The 25,481-nt window shown below is 37.2% G+C and overlaps 1 protein-coding gene across 1 annotated transcript in view; it reads right to left on the reverse strand.

The window, feature by feature from the left end:
• LOC132402448 (dendritic cell-specific transmembrane protein) overlaps nt 1–25,481 on the reverse strand; it is a 59,265-nt gene that overhangs the window by 13,873 nt on the left and 19,911 nt on the right. Inside the window, exons 2-3 of the mRNA XM_059985329.1 lie at nt 21,773–22,819; nt 9,412–9,744 (exon numbers count right to left, since the gene is read on the reverse strand). Of these exons, the coding sequence (XP_059841312.1) occupies nt 9,412–9,744; nt 21,773–22,819 (1,380 nt within the window). The remainder of the gene's footprint in view (nt 1–9,411; nt 9,745–21,772; nt 22,820–25,481) is intronic.

A 25,481-nucleotide genomic window follows, 5' to 3' on the forward strand; every position in this document is an offset into this window, starting at 1 on the left:
CATAACAACATTTTTCTCATTATCCACACTGAAAGTTGCATCCCCAAATATCCCTAACATATGTGTCAAATATACTGTGCCATTCTAACAAGCATGTTGACTGCCTAGTCTTCTTACTATTTTCTCAGAGTCTTGTTACTAGTTCTATAATAATAAACTACAGAATATCTCAATTGCAGATGTTACTCTAACACATATCTAGCTCCTTATTTTCTCTCTAACTCTTTTCTACAACAGAACAGTTACATTTATAGTGTTCCAATTATTGGGATCCTTTCAGAATCCCAGAAATTCACAGCTACAGATTACTTATCTGCACTAGGAAGGAGCTCAGGTCAGCTTTCATGCCTTTTGATTTTACTCAATTATATTTCTCCAGTGACAATGTCTTCCCTCCAACTTGCCTCTTATTTTCATCATATTGTGGGTCTTTTGCTACTTTCTACAGTGAAGTCATCATCAAAATGCTTGTTTAATATCTTGTCATCTACTTATAGATTTTCCTTCCTCAACTTCTAATTGTGGTATTCTTCCTTCTTTTGTACTCATAGGTCTTCCTGTTCCTTAAAAAGATATTTCCATGTTTCAGCTTCTACTTTATCTTTCTTTTTAGTGTAAACGATTGACTTGTTGGCCTTCTCTAAAGTGTTTAGAAGTTCTTGGAAATTTTTACTGCTTCAGAGCCACTATATAAACATCAGTTGTTGGTGCATGTTTCCAATCAGACATGAGGAATCTGCTGTATCACCACTAATTAAGGTTCTTTGATGTTGCGGTGTTCTCCGAGTTTGGCAATTAGCCTGTAGATGTTTCATATGTTAAGGTACTCTTACAATTTGGTTTGGAATGGAATTCAAGGATCTGGACCAAATAACAATAAGAATACAGCAATAGATTTCTGTGTTAAGATAATACATAACAGGAAGGAAATCAGAATTTGAAGGTGCTCCTATGTGCTTGCTGCCACTCTCTTTTCTAATTAAACAGATTGTTGATTTGTGGAACTTCAATGTGTCAAACAGCATCTATGGAAGGAATTAGATAGTTGATGTTTTTGGGTTGAGATGCTTCATCTGGATTTTCCAGCTGAAGGGTTTTGACTTGAAATGTTGACTGTCTATTTCCCTCCACAGATGCTGCCGGAGACCATTGACTTTCTCCAGCAGTTTAGCTTTTTATTGTTCATTGAAAAGTTTGGGGGGTTGCTGTCAGAGTCTTAGGAAGGAAGGGCAGTTATGTACTGATGTACTTCACTGTTAATCAAAACATGAGGATATTTTGGCCACAAAAGCAGGTGCCCATTTTGATAGAAGATTCATAACTAGAATGGTATCTCAGTAAGTGACAATGGAAGTAACGTTTCTCATCACTTATCCAACTAAATGGGCAAAACTCATTAAAAACACTAGAAAGTTTGCAATTGATGGAAATCCAAAGCAACATACACAGAATGCTGGGGGAGACCTGTGGGTCAGGCCGCACCTATGGAAAAGAGTAAACAGTCAATGTTTCATCCAAGAACTTTCTTCAGGACTGAAAAAGAAGGTGGAAGGCACCAGAATAAAAAGGTGGGGGAGGGAAAAGAGGACAACTAGAAGGTGATAGGTGAAGCCAGGTGGATGGGAAAGGTCAAGGGCTGGAGAAGAAGGAATCTAATGAGAGAGGAGAGTGGACCACAGGGGAAAGGGAAGGAGGAAGGACCCAGAGGGAAGTGATAGGCAGGTGAGAAGAGATAAGAGCTCAGAGTGGGGAATAGAAGAAGAGGGGAGTGGGAGCAATACATCAACAGTTCGTTTTAGATACTTGGCAATAACTTTAAAGGAAAAGTATTCTTTGGGAGAGAAGGAAATTCAAAAGAAAGCATTGTAAATATATAAAAAAGGTCTAGATGTAACTAATGTTTATAAAATGTATGTAAATATATTAATGTCTGATAATATAATATTTAGATTGGGGACGTCACGTGATGGCGTAGGATCGAGACATGGGAATCCAGCTCTCCCGTAAAAAATCAGTAAGTTAATGTTTAAGTGAAGACAAGTTAGTAAATACTTTCTAAAAGTTACTTATAAACTACTCCAGATTGTTTCAAACTATGTCTCATAAACAGAAGCAGAAGGAAACTATTACCCTGAAGACAGCGCAAGTTGGAACAGAATCAAGGCCCACTGCTGCCAGAGAACCGCGGGCTCAGGTACATTATATCATCGGCGATACAGAACAGGAAACTACGGCAACATCAACCATTTCTAAAGAAAAAGACCAATAAGAACTGCGCAAACGTGAAGGAAGGAGCATGCGCAAACGCAAGCAACCTGAACTACAAATCCTAGTTACAATTGAAACCGGAAGTGAAAGTGAATCTGAGGTAGATTCAGATTCTCTGGATAAATCAGATGAAAATGGAGGTAAAAGTTTTTCCGGAAATATAGAAAAAACTTTGATGCAAATAATGTGTAAATTAGAAAAATTAAACACATTAAAAGAAATCAAAAAAGATATGAAAAATATGCAGATTATGTTTGATAAAATGATAAAGAGACAGGATAAAATGGAAAAGAGAATTACAGACTTGGAAGTTACAATGGAAGACATGGTTGAAAGAATGAATAAAATGGAAGATAATAGCTCTGCCTGGACATCAGAAAGAAAACAATTGTTGGAAAAAGTGGATAAGCTTGAAAATTTTAGCAGACAAAACAATATTAAGATTGTTGGACTTAAAGAAGATATAGAAGGAGAAGATCCAATAAATTTTTTTCAAAAATGGATCCCTGAAAACTTGGAAATGGAAGAAGGAACTCTAATTGAAATTGAAAGGGCTCATAGAGCCTTAAGGTCAAGATCTCAAGCTGATCAAAATCCATGATCAATTTTGATAAAATGCTTAAGATACCAAGACAAAGAAAAGATCCTGAAGGCGGCTGCCCAATGTGCCAGAAAGAGAAATGGGCCATTGATGATAGAAGGGAAAACAATTCTTTTCTATCATTATATAAGTTATAACCTTTTGAAGAGAAAGAAGGAATTTAACCCAGTGAAAAAAGCTTTATGGGAAAAGGGTTATAAATTCATAATGTGTCACCCAGCAACACTGATAATTTTTTTGGAGGATGGAAAAAGAAGATTTTTTACCAATTATTGAGACGCGGAAGAGTTCACAGAAAAACTCCCAAATATTCACTAACTACACATAGAGATTACAAATAGTAATGGATTAAAGATGAAGACAGGGACAGTGAATGGAATTGATGGACATTTAAGAATGATACAGGGGGAGAAAGGCAAAATTTGAGAAATATTAATTGAGAGTAGTAATATTTTTTTCTTCTCATATATATACTTTTTCATGTTCTGGGGGATCTTTGGATTGATTGCTACGGGAATCACATGTGTAATCATGGTGATTGCCATGACCCGTACAACAGAGGGGGGTAATGTGTTCTTTTTTATCCACAACATTAGTAGGGGGATATTTTGTTTTTTCTTTATAATCTATTTTTCTCCTATCTTTCTTTCTTTGCCTGGATGATCGGTGGGGACACACATAGCAACATGGAGAATTTTAAAAAGACTCCCCAAGGTACCACGAAAGTTGAAAGATTAGGTATTATTATAGATTGGAGTAACCCAATTCAAAATAATGACTAATTTACTGAATTTTTAAAGTTTTAATGTTAATGGGCTTAATGGACCGGTGAAAAGAAAAAGAATCTTAACATACATTAAGAAAATGAAAATAGATATAGCTTTTTTACAAGAAACACACTTAACAGAGATAGAACATCAGAAATTAAAAAAAAGATTGGGTTGGAAATGTTAATGTGGCTTCATTTAACTCAAAGGCGAGAGGAGTTGCAATTTTGGTTAATAAAACTTTACCAATTAAAATACAAAACGTATTAATTGATTCAGCGGGGAGATGTGTAATTATACATTGTCAATTTTTTTCAGAACTATGGACTCTTATGAATATTTATGCACCAAATGAAAATGATGTAAAATTTATACAAGAGCTCTTTTTGAATTTGGCTAATGCACATGACTAAATATTAATAGGTGGAGATTTTAACTTTTGTCTCGATCCAGTTTTAGATAGATCAACAAAGGTTGTCACAAAATCAAAAGCAGCAAAATTAACTTTATCATTGATGAAAGATTTAAATTTGATTGATATATGGAGAAGAATTAACCCAAAAGAAAGAGATTATTCATTTTATTCAAATAGACACAAAACTTATTCAAGGATAGACTTTTTCCTATTAACAACGAATATTCAAGACGGAGTGTAAAATATGGAATATAAAGCAAGAATATTGTCAGATCATTCTCCTTTGATAATGACAATGATAATGATAGATAAAGAGGAATTGATTTATAGATGGAGATTTAATTCAATATTATTAAAACATCAAGATTTTTGTGATTTTATGAAAAAGCAGATTCAGTTTTTTTTAGATACAAATTCACATTCAGTTGATGATAAATTTATATTGTGGGAAGCAATGAGGGCATATTTGAGAAGTCAGATAATAAGTTATACTTCTAAAATTAAGAAGGAATATATGATATAGATCAATTGGAAAAAGAGATTACAAAATTAGAAAAAGAATCTCAAAGATATATGACAGAAGAAAAACGAAGACAACTTGTTAACAAGAAGTTACAATTTAATACACTTCAGATATATCGAACAGAAAAAGCAATTATGAGAACTAAACAGAGATATTATGAACTAGGTGAAAGATCACATAAGGTTCTTGCTTGCCAGTTAAAAACAGACCAGACTTCTAAAACGATAAATGCAATTCGTACAAGAGTAAATAAAATTACTTATAAACCTTTAGAAATTAATGAAACTTTTAAGAATTTTTATTCCGAACTGTATAAATCAGAATCACAAAATGATAATGTCAAGATAGAAAGGTTTTTATCACAAATAACTCTTCCAAAATTGAATTCGGAAGAACAGAAGGGATTAGATATGCCTTTTACATTAAAAGAGGTCGAAGAAGCTCCAGGATCATTTCAAAGTAATAAATCCCCAGGAGAAGATGGTTTTCCACCTGAATTTTATAAAAAGTTTAAAGATTTATTAATTCCTCCTTTTTTATTGGTTTTTTATGCATTTTCTACAACACTACAGATAAGAAAAAACCCCAAACCAAAATAAAAAAATTAATAGTGCAAAAATAAACATACAATAATAATGTAATACAAAAAAGATAATTGAGAAAGCACCCAAATTGAAGTCATGTAAAGTTAGTATCCTCCCCAAGCCCCACAACAAAAAAAGCTCCAGACCAACCACAACACAATATAGAGAATATAGATCAGGACATTCAAACCCCCAAAACTGTAAATACACTTGAAAACAGAAGATAATAATGCCTACTACCAAAAAAAAAGAGCTGAAAGTAAGGGACTGAAAAAAAACCTTAATTAAGAGGAAGGTTATGAAAGTACTCAATAAAAGGTCCCCAGACCTTATGAAAACTTATATCCGAATTAAGAATTGAATAATGAATTTTTTCAAGGTCTAAACAGGACATAATATCATTAAGCCATTGAGCATGTGTGGGCGGGGCAACATCTCTCCATCTAAGGAGGATTAGACGTCTAGCCAGGAGAGAAGCAAAAGATAATATTCGACACTTAGTCGAACTCAAACGTATATCTGTCTCACCCAAAAAAAACCAAACAGAGCAGTTAAAGGATTAGGTTCTAAGTGGTGAATCAAAATACAGGATAAAGTTATAAAAACGTCTTTCCAAAATTTCTCTAAGCCAGGACAGGACCAATACATATGAATAAGAGAAGCCTCGCCCCTTTTGCATTTATTACAAAGAGGACTAATATTAGGGTAAAATCGAGAATTTAGATTTAGACATATGGGCTCTATGAACAATCTTAAACTGTAAAAGGCAATGGTAAGCACAAAGAGAGGTTGAATTAACCGATTAGAGAATCGAGTCCCAAATCTCATCAGATAAAGAGATATTTAAATCATACTCCCAAGCCATTCTAATTTTATCCACAGGGGCACACCGTAAGAATGCTAATTTATCATGAGTAAATGATATTAAACCTTTACCCAGTGGATTAATAGAAAGAAATAAATCCATAAAATTTTTCTCGGGCATTTCAGGGAAGTTAGGAATTAAAGGATTAATAAAGTGTCTAATTTGGAGATATCTAAAAAATGGGCATTAGGCAGATTGAACTTAGCAGAGAGCTGTTGAAAAGATGCGAAGCGATTATCGATAAAAAGATCTTCAAAATGTCTAATGCCCTTCCTATACCAATCATAGAATGTTGAATCATACACAGTAGGTAAAAAAAAAGGTGATTATGTAAGATAGGACTAGAAAGGGAAAAACCATAAAAACCATAAAATTTCCTAAACTAAGCCCATATTCGCAAAGTGTGTCTAACAAGAGGATTAACAACTAGTCTAGACAAACTACAAGGGAGTACAGAGCCAAGAAGTGCAGAAATAGATAAATCTTTAGTGGAACTCAACTCCATTGCCACCCAATTAGGGCACTCAGGTTGGCTATGAAAAAAAGACCAAAAGGTAATACAACGTATGTTAGCTGCCCAATAATATAGAAAAAAGTTAGGTAAGGCCATGCCACCTTCGTTTTTATATTTTTGAAGATAAACTTTATTAATTCTAGAACGCTTATTCTTCCACAGATATGACAAAATAATAGAGTCTAAACAATCAAAAAAGGTTTTAAGGAATAAAAATTGGTATTGATTGAAATAAATATAAAAATTTAGGGAGAACATACATTTTAACAACATTAATACGACCTACCAAGGACATAGGTGACCATTGTGACAGAAATTCCTCCTTTTATGGAGTTAATACATCAAGCGGAAAGAACACATAAACTTCCAGAATCTTTTTCAACAGCTATTTTAATAGTATTGCCAAAAAAAGACAGAGATCTTTTAAAGCCAACATCATATAGACCTATTTCTTTGTTAAACACTGACTATAAAATAATAGCAAAAATTTTATCTAACAGATTATCTAAATACTTACCAAAATTAATACATATGGATCAAACAGGATTTATTAAAAACAGACAATCGGCAGATAATGTAACCCGGTTATTTAGCATAATTCATTTGGCACAAAAGAGGGAGGAAATGAGTGTGGCTGTTGCTTTAGATGCAGAAAAAACATTTGATAGATTGGAATGGGATTTTTTATTTAAGGTATTGGAAAAAGATGGATTAGGAGTATCTTTTATAAAATGGATTAAAACCTTAAGTACTAATCCCAAAGCTAAAGTAGTGACAAATGGTCAAATTTCAACACCATTTCAGTTAACAAGGTCAACTAGGCAAGGTTGTCCATTATCACCTGCTTTATTTGTGTTGGCGATAGAACCATTAGCTGAATTAATTAGAATGGACTCAGATATTAAGGGTTTCAGAGTTAACCAGGAGGAATACAAGATTAACTTATTTGCTGATGATGTTCTGCTTTATTTAACAAACCCATTGTATTCATTGCGTAAATTATCCTCTAGATTAGAAGAATATGGGAAAGTATCAGGCTACAAAATAAATTGGGATAAAAGTGAAATTTTACCTCTTACTAATGGAGATTATAGTCAATGTTGATTAATAACTCGATGTAGATGGCCGATAAATGGTATAAAATATTTAGGTATAAGAGTTGATAATGATATAAAGAACTTATATAAATTAAATTATTTACCATTATTGAAAAAAAATCAAGAAGATCTTGATAAATGGATGATATTACCAATAAAATTAGTAGGTAGAGTAAATGCCGTAAAAATGAATATATTCCCTAGATTACAATACTTATTCCAATCACTACCAATACAACTACCCCAGAGGTTTTTTTCACGGGTTACATAAATATGTGAGGAAGTTCCTTTGGAAAGGTAAGATGTCAAGAATATCGTTGGAAAAATTGACAAGGAAATTTGATCTAGGAGGGTTACAACTTCCAAATTTTAAGAATTATCATAAAGCAAATCAACTTAGATTTATTGCATCTTTTTTGATAAAGATAAACCGGCATGGATTAGAATAAAACTAGATAAAATAGGAGAAAATACACCAGAAGATTTTATATATAAATGGGAAGCTAAATGGATACGGGAAAAGAAAGAATCTCCTATATTAAAATGTTTGATTGATTTATGGAATAAAATAAATGTTGATGATGAAATAAGGAATTCTTTATTAGCAAAGAGATCTTTAATTCAAAATAGACTTACTCTTTTTACAATGAATAATCAACTTTTATATAATTAGTTTCAAAAAGGGATTAGATATATAGGAGATTGTTTTGAAGGAGGTATATTAATGTCATTTGATCAATTAAAGAATAAATATAAAATATCAAACAACACTCTTTTTTGTTACTTCCAATTAAGGGCTTATTTAAGAGAAAAATGTTATTGCCGAAATCTAATGAAATAGAAACTTTAATTCAAAAAGGAAAAACTAAAATATTTATTTCTTGTAGGTATAGTTTGATTCAAAAACAGGCAATTAAACAAGGAATCCGTAAGTCAAGACAAAAATGGTAAACTGACTTGAATATTAAAATTGAAGAAACAAATTGGTCAAGACTATGTCTTGATAGTATGACAAATACAACAAATGTCCGGTTAAGATTAGAGCAATATAATTTTTTACATCAATTATATATTACACCACAAAAAATAAATAAATTAAACCCAAATTTATCTGATCAGTGTTTCCGATGTAACCAAGAAATCGGTACTTTTTAACATTCTACTTGGTCTTGTTCTAAAATTCAACCTTTTTGGACAATTTTAAGAGTTTTACTGGAACAAATTATTGGAGCACAACTTGTGCATAACCCAATATTATTTTTATTAGGTGATATTGAAGGGATAAAACCGAAACCCAAATTGAATAAATATCAGAAAAAATTCATAAAAATTGCACTGGCAGTAGCCAAAAAGGCTATTGTAGTTACTTGGAAATCGGATTCATACTTCTATAGATCATTGGAAGAATGAAATTTCCAGCTGTATTCCATTTGAAAAAATACTTATAATTTAAGAGATAAATATGAAACATTTTTGAAAAATTGGCACCCTTATTTACAAAAGACAGGATTAAATATATAGGAGCTACGAAGATAAAATAATTGGTTATTTGGGGAAATAAATAAATATATGTACTAAAGTTATTATGAACTCCACGGAGCAAGTGGGGATCTTCCTATATTCAGGCACTCTTTCTTTTTTCTTTCCTTATATAGGGATGTTAAGGGGAGGGGGGAAGGGTAGTTAATTTTTTTTTCTTTCTGTAATCATTTGAAAACTCAATAAAAAATTAAAAAGATATATAATATTTAGATTTATGTTATAATTTGCTTCTTACCATGTTAGCTGCAGGATACTGTACTTCCTCTATATTGAATAATTTGACCAAGCGTCTTTTCTGTAAAATTTTTTCATGCAAAAATCGCACACGTTTCTCCTCAGTCTCTTTATAAAATGATGACAAAATGAAAATTTTCAATATTGTAAGCTTTGCCGAAAGTAAAGTGAGTAATAATAAGATGGCTAATAGTACAACAAGTAGAATCCATAACTTGCTCATGGAATCCGTTGGTTTAAGGATGCAGGCATCTTTAGATAAGTGAATGTCAGATGAAAAGGTCTCTTCATCTTCCTCAGTGGTTTTGAAAATATAAAGGGTTGTGGTATATTTCTGTTAAAAAAAAACAAAGAGATAACTACTTAATGCAAAAAAAGGATGGTCCAGTAACCGATAGGTTGAGTTTAAGGTGTGTTAGAATGTGGCAGGCCAATGCAAAATTTCTTTGGAGTTCCATTATTTTAAACTTCAATAGTACACATTGCCCAAAGCATCAATGAACAAATGTTTTGATGAAGGCGATCTTACAAAGAAAGTCAGCTAAGTGTTGGTCTGCAGATTCAGGATGGTGGGTGTCATAGGATGATGGGATAGGTGGAATGGTTTGAAGGCTAGAGCAGACCTAAGTCTGAAATCTCAGTTCTTCCAATCTTTGAAATCTGTTGTGAACAGCTGATCCCCAGGACACCCATTATACGCAGTGCCCCAACCCAAAGATGACTCACAGGATTGGAAAATCAGGTTGGTGTCAAATTGCAAGAGAGGGAATTTGTTGAATGCCTGAGAGATGGCTTTTTAGAGCAGCTTGTGCTTGAGTCTACTCGGGAAAAGTCTATCTTAGATTGGGTGTTGTGTAATAACCCAGATCTTATTAGGGAGCTTAATGTGAAGGAACCCTGAGGAGATAGTGATCATAATATGATTGAATTCATACTGTAATTTTTAGAAGGAGGAGCTTAAGTCACCTGTATCAGTATTGCAACGGAATAAAGGGAATTACAGCGGCATGAGAGAAGAGCTTGCCCAGGTGGATTGGAGGAGGATACTGGCGGGGATGACAGCAGAGCAGAGATGGCTGAAGTTTCTAGGAATAGTTTACAAGGCGCAGGGTAGAAACGTCCCACAGAGGAAGAAGTTCTCAGATGGCAAGGGTAGGCAACTGTAGCTGACAAAGGAAGTTAAAGACTGTATAAAACCAATGAAAGGGCATAAAAGGTAGCAACAGTGAGTGGGAAGTTGGATGACTGGGAAGCTTTTAAAATTCAACAAAAGATAATCAAAAAAGTTATAGGAACAGAAAAGATGAAATATGAGGGAAGACTAGCCAATAATATAAAGCAGGATACTAAAAGTTTTTTCATTTATATAAAGAGTAAAAGGGAGGTGAGAGTTGATACTGAGCCACTGGAAAATGATGCTGGTGAGGTAGTATGTCGTATGATCTTCTGGACTCAATTATTTCCTCTCTGTTTTCAGTTCATTAATGAAACCTCAATTCTCATCAGTATACAGCACCCCACAATCCCATATGCCCTACTTTTGTTTAATAATCTTATTATCCACAACTTATTAAGTGCTCTAGCAGTCCAAATGCATCACGTCTTTCATTTCTCCTTTATTCTGCTGGTTACGATTTCAAAAAAGATCTATTAGGTTTGTCAAATATGTCTTCATTGATGAATCCTAATTAACTCTGTCCAAATATTTCACCATTTTTCAAAGGGCCCAGTTGCCATTTCCTTAATTATATATTTTAGCATTTTGTACCCTGTCAGTGATGTTCAAAATTCAGGATTCAAAGTATATTTATTATCAAAGTATGTATAAATTATACAAGCTGCTTATATGCAGATGCAAAGCAAGAAACCTGAAAAAAAACAATTAAAAAAAAGACCAACCCCCATTGTACAGAGAAAGGGGGAAAAATCACAAGTCATGCAAACAATAGGAGCGAGCAACAGCAACAACATTCTGAACCAAATCAAATCCTTAGATCCAAATCCCTGGAGTAACCCAAAGCCTCGATACTCAGTTCATCATATTAGCGGGGCAAATCACTGCAGCCGGGGCAGTCTCACACCCTCAGCATTGTGGAGGGAGTGTCCCCCAGTCTATCTGAGATGGTGTTTAAATTGTCTGAACAGTGAATCGTACCTCACATTAGGACTTGGGCTCCGCTGCGACGGATTGCTTTGAGTTAGAACACACTGCCCAGCGATTTGCTTCATGCCTAGATTTTGCTGCTGAAGAAGCTGCTCCAACCTCGCACCTAGGTTAGTTGGACGGGCAACTGAATTCTTCTGCCTCAGCTGCTCCCCTCCGAATTGTTCACTCCAACAAACACAGCTCCATCTCCAAGTACGTCGATATTTCACAGTGTACCTGCATGGTTCCTCTCTCAAAATCACTTCACCTTCGCTCGCCTCTTCATTTATCTGGTCAACTGGTCTGACTGATTTCTTCCTCCTTTCTTAAACAGCAGGATTACATGAACTACTTTCCAATCTGTGGCAACTATTTACACAAAAATACTAAGTTGAATCTATGGAGAGGAAGTAAAGATGTGCTAATAAAGGGACTCAGCCCAAAACGTTGGCTCTTCATTCCTCCTCCATATCTGCTGCCTGACCTGCTGAGTTCCACTTCTCATTGTTACAAGGAGGAGGTATGGGAGCCTGAACACACACACTTAATGTTTTAAGAATAGCTTCTTCCCCACCACCATCAGTTTTCTGAAAGGATTATGAACCCATGTATACTATCTCACTATTTATTCTTTTCTTACTCTCCTTTTGCACTACTTAATTAATTAATATAAAATATGTATCTAGCTATCTATATATATGTATGTATGTATATATGTACATGTGTATATTGGAATTTATAGGTTTTTATTGTGTATTGCAATGTACTGCTGCTGCAAAGCAATGTATTTAATGACATACTGTGTGCCAGTGATATTAAACCACATTCTGATTCCTCCAAGAGGATAACTACTGTGTCATAGGGTTTAGAGGCTTGTGTGCTCAGTGACCTGGAGAGCTATATTGACTAGAGTCAGAGCCTTTTACTTTAGCTCTTGGTAGGGACACCCATGCTAAACAAGACAAAGAGTAGAGGCCAGACTAACAGTGGTCCACCAGTCCTCCAGTTTCAGGGGTTCATCTCCTCTCTATGGAGTCAGCAACGAAGAATCCTTCTATATCTGTGTGCAACATCATGGACAGACGGATGGAGGACCATCATTTTTGCCCTACATGCCAAAGACAAATGGTGGTAAGTAATTAAGTCAGTGATTCTGATTCCTCCAGCATTTTCAGAATCAGTATCAGGCTTATTATTGGTGGCATGGGACATAAAATTTGTTAACTTAGCAGCAGCAGTTCAATGCAATACATAATATAGAAGAAAAGCAAATAGATAAATAAATCAATTATTGTATATATATACTGTATTGAATAGATTAAGAATCATGCAACAACAGAAATAATATATATTTAAAAAGTGAGGTAGTGTTCATGGGTTCAATGTCCATTTAGGAATCAGATGGCAGAGGGGAAGAAGCTGTTTCTGAATTGCTGAGTGTGTGCCTTCAGCCTTCAGTACCTCCTACCTGACGGGAACAATGAGAAATGGATATGCCCCATGGGCTGCGTGTCCTTAATAATGGAGGCTGCCTTTCTGAGACATTGCTCCTTGAAGGTGTCCTGGGTACATTGTAGGCTGGTACTTAAGTTGGAGCCGACTAAATTTAGGACCCTCTGTAGTTTCTTTCCATCCTGTTCTTTCCGCGTCCCCCCCACCCCATATCAGACAGTCAGAATGCTCTCCATAGTACATCTATAGAAGTTTTTCAGTGTTTCTGCTGACATATCAAATCTTTTCAAACTCCTAATGAAATATAGCTGCTGTCTTGCCTTCCTTATAGCTGTATTGATGTGTTGGGACCAGGCTGGATCCTCAGAGAACTTGACACCCAGGAACTTGAAACTGCTCACTCTCTCCACTTCTGATCCCTCTATGAGGATTAGTATGTGTTCCTTCACCTTACCCTTCCTGAAGTCCACAATCAGCTCTTTCATCTTACGGATGTTGAATGCCAGGTTGTTTCTGCGACACCGCTCCACTAAATGGTATATCTCGCTCCTGCACGCCCTCTTGTCTCCATCTGAGATTTTACCACTGATTAGCAAATTTATAGATGACCGAGGGTGTATTTTTCATCATCTTCATTTTCAGCATCTGCCGAATCTTTTGAGTTTATAAATTGCATTCATTACCTCCACAGCTACCTCCACAGCTTCAGTTTTCAGTCCATCAGATGCTAGGGATTTACTAACTTTCAGACTCCTTAATTTACCTGATTTTTTTTTTATTATTTTGCTCATGCCATCACCTCAACCACTTTTAAGAGGGTTTATGTGTCATCTTAAAAACAGTCACAAATTATTTGTTTAATTTTACTGCCATTTCATTATATTTCAATTATTTTTTGCATTGTTTATGCATCTTTCTGTAATTCTTTTATAAAATTGCTTCCCTTTCTACATCTTGTTATATCTTATTATTCTGCAATTCTAAGGAGATCTTTTCAGCCATCAATTACATTATAATTGCTGTTGTTTTAAAATCAATATTAGCGATATAGAAAAGCCTTACATAACCAAAAGTTAAACTGTAACTACTCTTCTAATTCACATTTTAAAATATAAATGATATAAAACTGATGACCGATACACTTGTAAACGCGTAATTTTTTACGAAATAAAATCAGTTTTTGGCACGTAGGATTGTGGGCAAATTTCCATCCAAATATGCCCTTGAGGAAATCTTGGTGACCAATTGCTAATGTTCCATGGCGGGGAACCAGCAGGTGGTCTGGTCTCATGCACTGGCCTCTCTTGTCTTCCTAGTGGTGGAGCTCAGAGATTTTGGGATGGCAGAACTTAGACACATTCTAGGAAGGATGTTGAGACGTCGGAGAGGGTGCAGAAGAGATTTACCAGGATGCTGCCTGGTTTAGAGGGCATGTGCTATCATGAGTTATGGAGGCTGAGGGGAGAGGTTTACAAGACTAGAGTGACATAGATAGAGTGGACAGGAAGTATCTGCTTTCCAGGGCAGGTCCAGAGGATGTGCATTGAAAGTGAGAGGGGGCTGGTTCACAGGGGATGTGAGGGATAGGTGTTTTACTTAGAGAATCGTGGATGTCTGGAATGCACTGCTTGGTATGGTGGCAGAGGCAAATACATTAGAGGCTGTTAAGAGACTTTTAGATAGGCACACAAATGTGAAGAAGATGGAGGGATATGAACATTATGTAGGTTGGAGAGTTTAGCGTTTGGGTCTTATGATTTGCGTTTAGGCTGGTTCAGCACAATATTGTGGGCTGTAGGGCCTGTTTCTGTGCTGTCTTATTCTATGTTCTATGCGAATGGAGAAGCCTTGGAAAGTAACTGCTGTACATTTTATAGGTGGCATGCACTGCAGCCACAGTTGAAAAGGGAATAAATGCTTAGGGTGGCTGACAATGTACCATCTTGCTGGTTGCTTTGTCCTGGATTGCCAAGCTATTCAGTAATGTTACTGCATATCCATCTCAACAAGTGGTAAGTATTCTATCGTGCTCCTGCATTGTAGATCATGGAAAGGTTTTGGGGGTGGCACACAACCTGACCTTTGAACAACACGGCCAATCACGTGCCTTGTCCAGTTGAGTTTCTGTTCAATGATGGATGGTAATGGTGGTGAAATTTTGCAATGATATCTGCCACTAAATATTGTTTAAGGTTGTTAGAGATCAACACTGTCAGGTAACACATGCAACATGCTGGAGGAACTCAGCAGCTCAGGCAGCATCCATAGAGAGGAATGAACTGTCAACTTTCGGGCTGAGGCACTTCATCAGGACTGGAAAGGAAGGGAAAAGAAGACAGGATCTGGGGGAAGGGGAAGGGGTACAACTGGTAAGCAATAGGTGAAAGCAGGTGAGGGGAAGGTAGGTGGGTAGGGAGGGGGGAAATGACGTGAGGAGCTGGGAGGTGATGTTGAAAGAGAAAAAGCACAGGTATGTTACAGATAAAGCAGTGGTATGTTACTTGCCACTTACTAGCCTCTATCTGAATCTTGACTTGGCTTTGCTTTAATTGAAATGGATAGTTTTATATTCTGTAGTTATGCATGGAATTGAATGTTGTGCATTCTTAAGCAAACATCTCCACTTCTGACCTTATGGTGGAAGAAAGGCCATAAATGAAACAACGATGACAGTTGTGCCTAGGAAACTCTAAAAGTTACTTGTAGCTAGAATGATTCTCCTCCAATAACCGCTATCTTGGTTTGTGCAAGGTATGCCGCCTGGCTACTTGAGTATTGTCCTCTCAATATCTTTTGACCCCACAGAATTCTTTGATGCTTGATTTGGTCAAAAACTGACTTGATGTCAAGGGCAACTACATTTCACCTCAGCCCTGCAGTTTAGACATGTAGTCCGTGTTAGACCACAACTGTGATGTGGGTTGGAAACAAATGATTCTTAGGAAGCCAAAACGAAGTTTTGATGAGCTGGGTATTGGTGAGTAAGTACCACTTGATATTGCAATCAAGGATATCTTCCAATGTCAGGCTTCAATGGTTGAGCTTATATTGTGCCGTGTTTGGGCAGCTGATAATTTCTACATTGCCAGGTAGAAGCTAAGGTTGCAGCTCTATTGTAGTGGTTTAGCTGTTCTTCTTGCTGTAGATGGGATATTGCTTTAAGACCATAAGACATGGGAGCAGATTTAGGCTATTCGGTCCATTGAATCTGCTTCACCATTCCATCATGGCTGATTTATTGTCCCTCTCAACCCCATTCTCCTGCCTTCTCCATATAACCTTTGAGGCATTGATTAATCAATAACCTATTAACCTCCACCTTAAATGTACCAAATGATTTGGCCTGCACAGCCGACTGTGGCAATGAATTCCACAAATTCACTATGCTCTGCCTAGAGAAATGTTTCCTCATCTCTGTTCTAAATAGACATTCCTCAATTCTGAGACTGTGTCCTCTGGTCCTAGGCTCCCCTACTATAGGAAACACCCTCTCCACATCCACTCTGTCTACGCCTTGCAATATTCGATGGGCTTCAATGATATCCACCTTCATTCTTCTGAACTCCAGTGAGCACAGGCCCAGAGCCAACAAATGCTCCTCATATGTTAACCCTTTCTTTCCTGGGATCATTCTCATGAACCTTCTCCAGGCCCTTTCCAACAACAGCACATCTTTTCTTAGATAAGAGGCCCAAAACTGCTCACAATACTCCAAATGCAGTCGCCCAATGCCTTATAAAGCCTTAGCATTACACCCCTGCTTTTGTATTCTCGTGTTCTTGAAATGAATGCAAACATTTTATTTGCCTTCCTCACCCCCTACTCCACTTGCAAGTTAACCTTTAGGGAGTCCTTCATGAAGACACCAAAGTCTCTTTGAACTTCTGATTGTTGAGTTATCTCCCTGTTTAGAAAATAGTCCATGCCTTTATTCCTTCTGCAAAAGTGCATGACTATACATTTCTTTTACACTACTATATTCCAGCTGCCACTTCTTTGCCCATTCTCCCAGTCTGTCCAAGTCCTTCTGCAGACACCCTGCTTCCTCAACACTACCTGCCCCTCCACACACCTTCATATCATCTGCAAACTCGGCCACAAAGCCATCTATTCCTTTATCCAAATCATTGACATCCAGTATAATGTGAAAAGAAGCAGTCCCAACATGACCCCTGTGACACCCACTAGTCATTTGCAGCTAACCAGAACAGCCCCCTTTATTCCCATTCTCTGCCTCCTGCCAGTCAGCCAGTCTTCTGTCCTTGCTAGTACCTTACCTGTAATACTATGAGCACTTATCTTGTTAAGAATCTCATGTAAGCAGCTTGTAAAGGCCTTCTGAAAATCCAAATAACAACATCCACTGACTCTCCTTTGTCAATCCTGCCTGTTATTTCCTCAAAGAATTCAACAGATTTGTAAGACAGGATTTCTTCTTTAGAAAACTATGCTGATTTTGGCCTATTTTATTATGTGCCTCTAAGTACTCCAAAACCTCATCCTGAGTAGTAGACTCCACCATATTTCCAATTAAAGTCAAGCTAACTGGCTTATCATTTCCTCTTTACAATCTCCCTTCCTTCTTAAAGAGTAGAGTGACATGTGCAATTTTCCAGTCCTTCAGAATGATTCAAGAATCTAGGAATTCTTGAAAGATCATTACTAATGCCTCCATGATCTCTTCAGCTACCTCCTTTAGATCTCTGGGGTGTAGTCCATATGATGCAGGTGATATATCCACCTTCAGACTTTTCAGCTTCCCAAGCATCTTCTCCTTAGTAAGAGCATCGACACTCACTTCTGCCCCCGACACTCTTGCATTCATGGCATTTTGCTGGGATCTTCCACAGTAAAGAATGATGCAAAATACTTAGAGTATTCAGTTCATCTACATCTTCTTTGCCCCCTCCCCATTACTATTTCTCCAGTGGCCTAATATGCATTCTCATCTCTCTTTTACTCTTTATATATCTGAAACAGTTTTTGAGTCCTCTTTTATATTATTGGCTGGCTTACCTTCAGATTTCATCTTTTCTCTATAGTGTTTTCAGTTACTTCTGTAGGTTTTTAAAAGCTTCTCAATCCTCTACTTTCCCAATCTTTTTTGCTATATTATATGTCCTTTCTTTTGCTTTCATGCTATCTTTGACATCCCTTGTTAGCCATGTTTGTGTCATCCTCACTCTAAAATATTTCTTCATCTTTGGGGTGTACCTTTCCTGTGCCTTCCAAATATCATTCAGAAACACCAGCCACTGGTGTTCTGGTGTCATCCAGACTAGTGACCCCTTCTAATCAGCTTTGGCCAGCTCCTCTCTTGTGCCTCTGTAATTCCCTTTACTCCACTGCAATACTGATACATCTGATTTTAGCTTCTCCTTCTCAGATTGCTGGGTGAATTCTACCATATTATGATCACACCTCCTAAAGGTTCCTTTACCTTAAGTTCCCTAATCAAATCTGTTTCATTACATGACACCCAATGCAGAGTTGCTCTGGACTAGTGGGCTCAACCACAAGCTGTCTTAGGCATTCTACAAATTCCCTTTCTTGTAATCCAGCATCAACCTGATTTTCCCAATCTACCTGCATATTAAAATCTCCCATTATTGCAACATTGCCCTTTTTACATGCCTTTTCTGTCTTTCATTGTAATTTATAGCCCACATTGTGGCAACTGTTCAGAGGACAGTATATAATTTGCATCAGGGTCTTTCTACTCTTGCAGACAACTGTACCCACAAAGATTCCACATCTTCTGATTATATGTCACCTCTTTTCATGGATTTGATTTAATTTTTTTACTGAGTCACTCCCTCTGCCTACCTGCCTGTCTTTTTGATACATCCTTGGATGTTAAGCTCCTAACTATGATCTTTCAGCCACAACTCAGAGATGCCCATAACATCATACCTCCCAATCTCTAACTGCATTAGAGGATAATCTACCTTATTCTGCATACTGTATGCTTCCAAAAATAAAACCTTCAATTGTGTATTCATCACCATTTTTGATTGTGAACCTCTGTTGCACTTTAATTCATCCCGCTGACTCAATTTTGCTCTATCATCTGCCTGTCCTTCTTCACAGTCTCACTACACACTGCATTGACTTGTATACCAACTATCCTATCCTCAGCTCTATCAGTCTGGTTCCCATACCCCTGCCAAATTGGTTTAAGCCCTCTCCAATTGCTCTGGCAAACATGCTGGCAAAGATATTTTCCCCCTTGGGTTCAGTGTAACCTGTACTTTTTGTACAGGTCATATCTTCCCCAGAAGAGATCGCAATGACCCAGAAGCCCTGCCCCCTGCACTAGTTCCTCAGAAACATATGCATGTGCCAAACCATCCTATTCTTACCCTCGTGGCAGAGGGAGCAATCCTGAGATTATTATCCTGGAGGTCTTGCTATTTGGCTTTCTGCTCACCCCCTATATTCTCTCTTCAGGACCTCCTTCCTTTTCCAACATACAAATGTCATTGGTACCAATATGTACCAGCTGTTTACCCTTCCGCTTTAGAATGCCATGAACCCAATCCGAGACATCCCTAACCCTAGCACCTGGGAGGCAACATCCCATCTGGGTCTCTTTCATGTATACAGAATCTGCTTCCTGCTCTGCTAATTATAGATCCCCTGTAACTACTGCACTCCTCTTCTCTCCCTTCCCTTCTGAGCCACAAAGCCAGACTCAGCACCAGAGAATCGTTTGCTGTGGCTCTCCCCTGGTAGCTCATAACCTCCTCCCCCAATAGTATTATTGAGGGGAATGGCCACAGGGGCTCTCTGCACTGGCTGTCTATTCCCTTTTGTTCTCTTGACAGACCCAGGGTCCTGCCTCCTGCAACTTAGGGGTAACCACCTCCCTGTAGCTCTGATGCACTATCAATAACTCACTCTGAGACGTAAGGCGAGATATCGGCTTTTATTGACTGGAAGAAGGAACAAGCAGTGAGTGACCACCATACTACATCCTGGAGACTGAGAGGCCGGGCTCAGACCTTGATTGCCTTTATACAGGGGTCTGTGGGAGGAGCCACAGGAGCAGTCAGCAGGGGGCATGTCCAGACAGGTATATGTAGTTCACCACAAGCTCCTATCTATCACCTCCTCATTTTCCCATGAGGCAAAGGTCATCTGTATAAAGAGCTGCATCTGCACGGAGTGCATTGAGCTACTGTTGTAGTTCGTTAGCAGTCTCTAAGGAGCTGTAGCTCGAAGCATTTTGTGCAGATGCAGTTATGAGGGAGATTGGAGGTCTCCCAGAGTTCCCATAGCTCTAGTCATGTACTAATGGAATAAAAAGCTTACTAGAAACTTACTTATAACATCTGCCTGTTCTCTCTTAAGCCTGTTGAGTCAATGCTGGACCACTCTAACACTACCTCACTCACACAATGGCCACACTGCCTACACCTCCTTTCTTTATTGTCCATGAACTATTATACAAACCTTAATTCTGTTGTCTCCCTAGATGCTGAATCAGAGTCAGATTCATTATCACTGACATATGTCATGGAATTTGTTGTTTTGCAGCAGAAATACAGTGTAATACGTAAAATACGCTATAAATTCTAATGGGAAATGTACAGTATAAATAAAAATAAATATGCAGTGCAAAAAGAGAACAAAAATAGTAAGGTACAGTGTTGTTCATAATTCATTGTCCATTCTGAAATATGATAGTGGAGGAAAAGAAGCTGTTCCTAAAATGTTGAGTGTTTGTCTTCAGGCTCATGTATCTCTCTCTGATGGTAACAATGAGAAGAGTGCATTCCTTTTTGAATGACCGGATGAGGGAGGATGCAGAGCTTTGACCTGACCAGCTGGTTTCAAGACTGCTTAGGTCTGTACAGCCCATTTAACAAGGCTGAATTTCAGATTAGATGGTAATGGTAGATTGAGAGATATAAGGAGTCACAAGCTTACAAATTACGGTGGTGCACCTATCTACTGCTGCTTTTTGTTTACAGTGCCTTACAGATGCTTAGTTTCGAGCTGTCAGATTTGTTCTGATTCGATCCCATTTAGCATGATAATAATGCTACATAACACAAGGTGTTTTATTTGTATGAAAACTGGAACTTGTCTCCACACAGAGAATGAAGTGATCATTCTGGCCAGTGTTGTCATGGTTCACCCACCATTTGCCACAGACCCTGCGAAGAGGTTATGTCCTTCCAATCTCACTTTAATGAATGGATAGACTAATGACAGTAGGGGAAGAGAATCTTGCCTTTGCATCTTGCAATGCCCATTTAAAAATGCTTTCATGGTTTTAAAATAGCTTATATTCCATCTAGGTATCCACCAAACTGATGGCATGAATATTGATTTCTCCTTCCAGTAAGCAAACTCCCACTACATCTGTTCCCCACTCTGTCATTTTACTTCTTCTCACCTACCTAACTCTTCCCCCTGGGTTCCTTGCTCCTTCCCTTTTCCTTACAGTTTACTCTCCTCTCCTATCAGATTCTTTCTTCTCCAGCCCTTGACTTTTCCCACCCACCTGGCTTCACCTATCATCTTCCAGCTAGCCCCTTTTCTCTGCCCCTACCTTTTTATTCTGGCATCTCCCCCCCCTTCCTTCTCAGTCCTGAAGAAGGGTCTTGGCCTGAAACATTGACTGTTTATTCTTTTCCGTAGATGCTGTCTAACCTCCAGCATATTGTGTGTAGTGCGTAAAATACCTTAGTTCAATGTACCATGCAAAAATTAACCAAAAATTGTTCTGTGTTAAAGTAAAAGTATGTATACTTACAGAAAATTTTGCTTTCATTGTAATGTTTATTGTAGGCAGATGGTCTATGTGATGTCGTATTGAATCTGTAAGCAAATATACTCCATAATCTAGCATTATGAGAATTATCCAAATACACAGGTGACTCAAGACAGGAGCCAAGAATCTTGCCATGATTCTTAGTTCCATTTTGGATAAACATAGTGCCGGGATTCTAATGAAGTTTTTATTCTCTTTTTTAGTTAGTTGGAGCAAATGGGGTTTTCCTGCTTCTTTCTGCTTTTCATCAAATTTCAGGAATTGATTTGTAATAAAATTATTTTCAAACTTGATATCAGTTAAAAATCTTCTGATGTAGAACCAAGTGAATAATACAGCAAGCCAAAGACAAATGAGAGCTATTGAAAGTTTACAAACACTGGAAAATAAGCTTAACATTGAAATGATGTTCTTAGCCTGGTTCTCTATGTTTATACTAGTTTCATTGAGTTTTATTCTTATAGCATCTTCATTAACTGTATGATAAATCTTAAGATCATCTGCAATATGTACAAAAATGTTTTTTGATACTTTATGTTTGCTGATCCATTCCATGACTTCTTTGTACCTTGACAAAAGATATTTGATAGAGGGGAGCATTCCAATCAAGAAACAATTTAAGTTCCCTACTAATTCCTTTAAATTGTGAAAGCTATTTTGGGCGCAATTAAAGAGCACTGTACTGGTACCAAGTGTTATCAGGGCATTGCGGCCTTTCTTGGTTCCACATGAAATAAGGAATATCAGGATGAAGCATCTGAGATACTTGGAAAAAAACATAGCTCCAGGAATAACCACAGAAAGGGTTCCAAATACTGCTAGAGCCACTGAGAAATTGCACTCTAGTGTTTTCAGGCAAATATAAACAATTCCACCAGCTCCCATGCCTAACACAAGACAAAGTGAGATCAGGTACAGAATGTTCTTCAAACCAGATTTCCTTTCTGAAGCAAATGCCTCAAAGAGATCTTCAAAAAACTGAGCAGCTATCTTGAGAACAGCCATTTTATTGATGATGGATATTGCTCCCTGCAATGAAAAAATTGAGATCAAATAAAATATCAAGAAATTAAGTATCAATTAAAAAGCACAACTGAAAGTATTAATATCTTGTTAAGGGGTGTGATAACATAGAGTAAAAAACAACAGAAATAGAAAGACATTCTCCCCAGCTTGCATTCAGCTACTAGTTAGTTGAAAGAGGATTTTTGAATTAACAGTTAGGAACATGCAGGAAAAGGGTATGTATTTTTTGTGTTCATCCTGTCATAACGAGTTATTATCAAAAACACTAGCAATGAAATAAAACTAGTGATTTCAATAAATATAACCAATAAACTCAATGGCTACTTTGTTAGTTACCTCCTGAACCTAATAAAGTGACCACTAAGTGTATGCTCATGGTTTTCTGCTGCTGAATTCCATTTACTTCAAGGTTCAATGTGTTGTGTGTTCAGAGATGCTCTTATGTACACCACTGTTGTAATGGATGGTAATGTGAGTTACTGTTGGCTTTCAGTCAGCTTGAACATGCCTGGTTTCTTCTGATTTCTCTCTTTAACAAGGCATTTTTGTGTACAGAACTGCCACTCACTGGATGTTTTCTTGTTTTTCACACCATTCTCCGTAAAGTCTAGGAGAAAATTCCAGAATCATTCAACTTTAAAGCCAGCCTTTTTTTTTAGTTTTTCACCTACCTTCACCCTTATTGGTAACCTATGACTTTTAATTTTTCATGCTATCCTGAAAATTGCTCCATGTATTTTTGTTGGGGAAGAAATAGCATTGTATGTCACTCCAGCACTATGAAAGTATCAAAAGGAAAATGAGCTTCAACTGTGAGATTCAGAGGCTTCCTAGCATAAGGCTCCTGGTATAAAACTGTTTTAAAACTGACATTGGCGTTCCCGCTAATGTACAGCAAGTTCTTGCTTTTGGCACAATGAAACATAGCAGGTGTGATTTTTGCAGGCAGATTTTAAAGGGATAGTCCACAATTTTTTGACATGAAACCTGTAAAAGTGCAGTACTTTACTCAGTGTAGATTTTGGTGAGAAAGGAGATGACTTCATCATTCAATCATTTAATGGTTTAGTTTAGTCTCACTTTGATTTTCTTATAATGTAACAAGCCTGTATCAGCAACTGATTAGCAGTTGCCCATGAGATAATCAACTAGAACTGGTTAGTTACTGTTATCCACCTCACAACTTGTAGAATCTGGGAATAGAAAACTGTGGGTTCCACAAAAGCATGTTATCTTTCATCACATCGCAATGTGTGGATGTTGATGGGTGATAAGTGAGGTGAGTGTTCTATAGCGGGTGAGGAACTATGATGAGATAAGGACAGAAGTATAGCATTATATTTAAAGCAAATGCAAAAGGATTTTTAAAATATCTGATCTTTTTGACTCCATGAATTAATCTGACTGGTGAGGCCATAGGTTTAAAGTAGAAAGGCAAACCAACAATAAAAAAATTAATCAAATTCATGTATATTTAGTGAGTCATGTTAACATTATTTCTGAGGTACACATGGATCTGATGTGGTCATCCTCTTCTGTTATTAATGCCCTCTAACCTATAAGTATTGATGGTCTCATATGCATTACCACCAGATGCAGCCAGATGGGACTGCAAGTCTGGAAACACTTCATGGAGATACAATCAATTTATGTATATACACTGCCTTACATACTTGCATTTATTGTGTTTTTTGTTATTGTGTTTTTTTGTGTTGCATTGGATCTGAAGTAACAATTATTTCATCCTCCTTACATGTGAATACAGGAAATGGCATTAAACAAACTTGAATCTTGAAAATTGTATTTGTTCTTTCCTCCACCTCTGGCAGCTTGGCCCACATATTCACCACCCTCTGTATGAAAAACATACCCATCAGATCTCCTTTCTACTTTAAACCTATGGCCACTAGTTCTAGACTCCCCGGACCTGGGAAAAGGGATTCTGATTATTCATTCTATGCATGACTAACATAATTTTATAAACCTTTATAAATTCAGCTTTCAGCCTCCTACATTCTAGTGAGATCAATTTCTTCTCCTAAGAGCAGACTTCCTTTCCAGGCAATATTCTGATGAATCTCTTCTGCACTCTCCTTTGCTACCATATCCTTCTTAAAGTGTGACAACCAAAAATATACACAAAACTCTAGACGCAGTCTAAGCAATGTTTCATAGAGCTGCAACGTACCATTCCAACTATTATGCTCTATATCTTAGCCTACAGAGGTATGTGTATCAGATGTCTTCTTCACTACCCCTATCTACCTTTGTTGTCATTTTCAGCAAGGTATGAATGGGCTCAGCCTATTAGGTCATGGGCAAATTCATCCCCACCATTGGTAACATCTACACGAGTAAATGCCTCAAGAAGACAACATGCACCATTGAAGATCTCCACATCACCACATTTTAGAACAGCAACTTCCTTTCAATCACTTGGTCTTGAACCAACCTGCATAACCCTAAGCACTACAGTATGGCAACACTATAACTACATTGCCTCCAAAAGCATCACTACCTTGCTATGGTCTGGAGCTTGTATGCTTCAATGACTTAGAGAGCTATGTCGTCTGGAGTCAGGGCTTTATGCTTTGGCTTTTGATAGGGTCTCCCATGGCAAATAGGTTAAAAGCCAGACTAAGAGTGGTCCATTGGTCCTCCATGT

Source organism: Hypanus sabinus, chromosome 1 (assembly GCF_030144855.1).
Source record: "Hypanus sabinus isolate sHypSab1 chromosome 1, sHypSab1.hap1, whole genome shotgun sequence".
Classification (NCBI taxonomy): domain Eukaryota; kingdom Metazoa; phylum Chordata; class Chondrichthyes; order Myliobatiformes; family Dasyatidae; genus Hypanus; species Hypanus sabinus.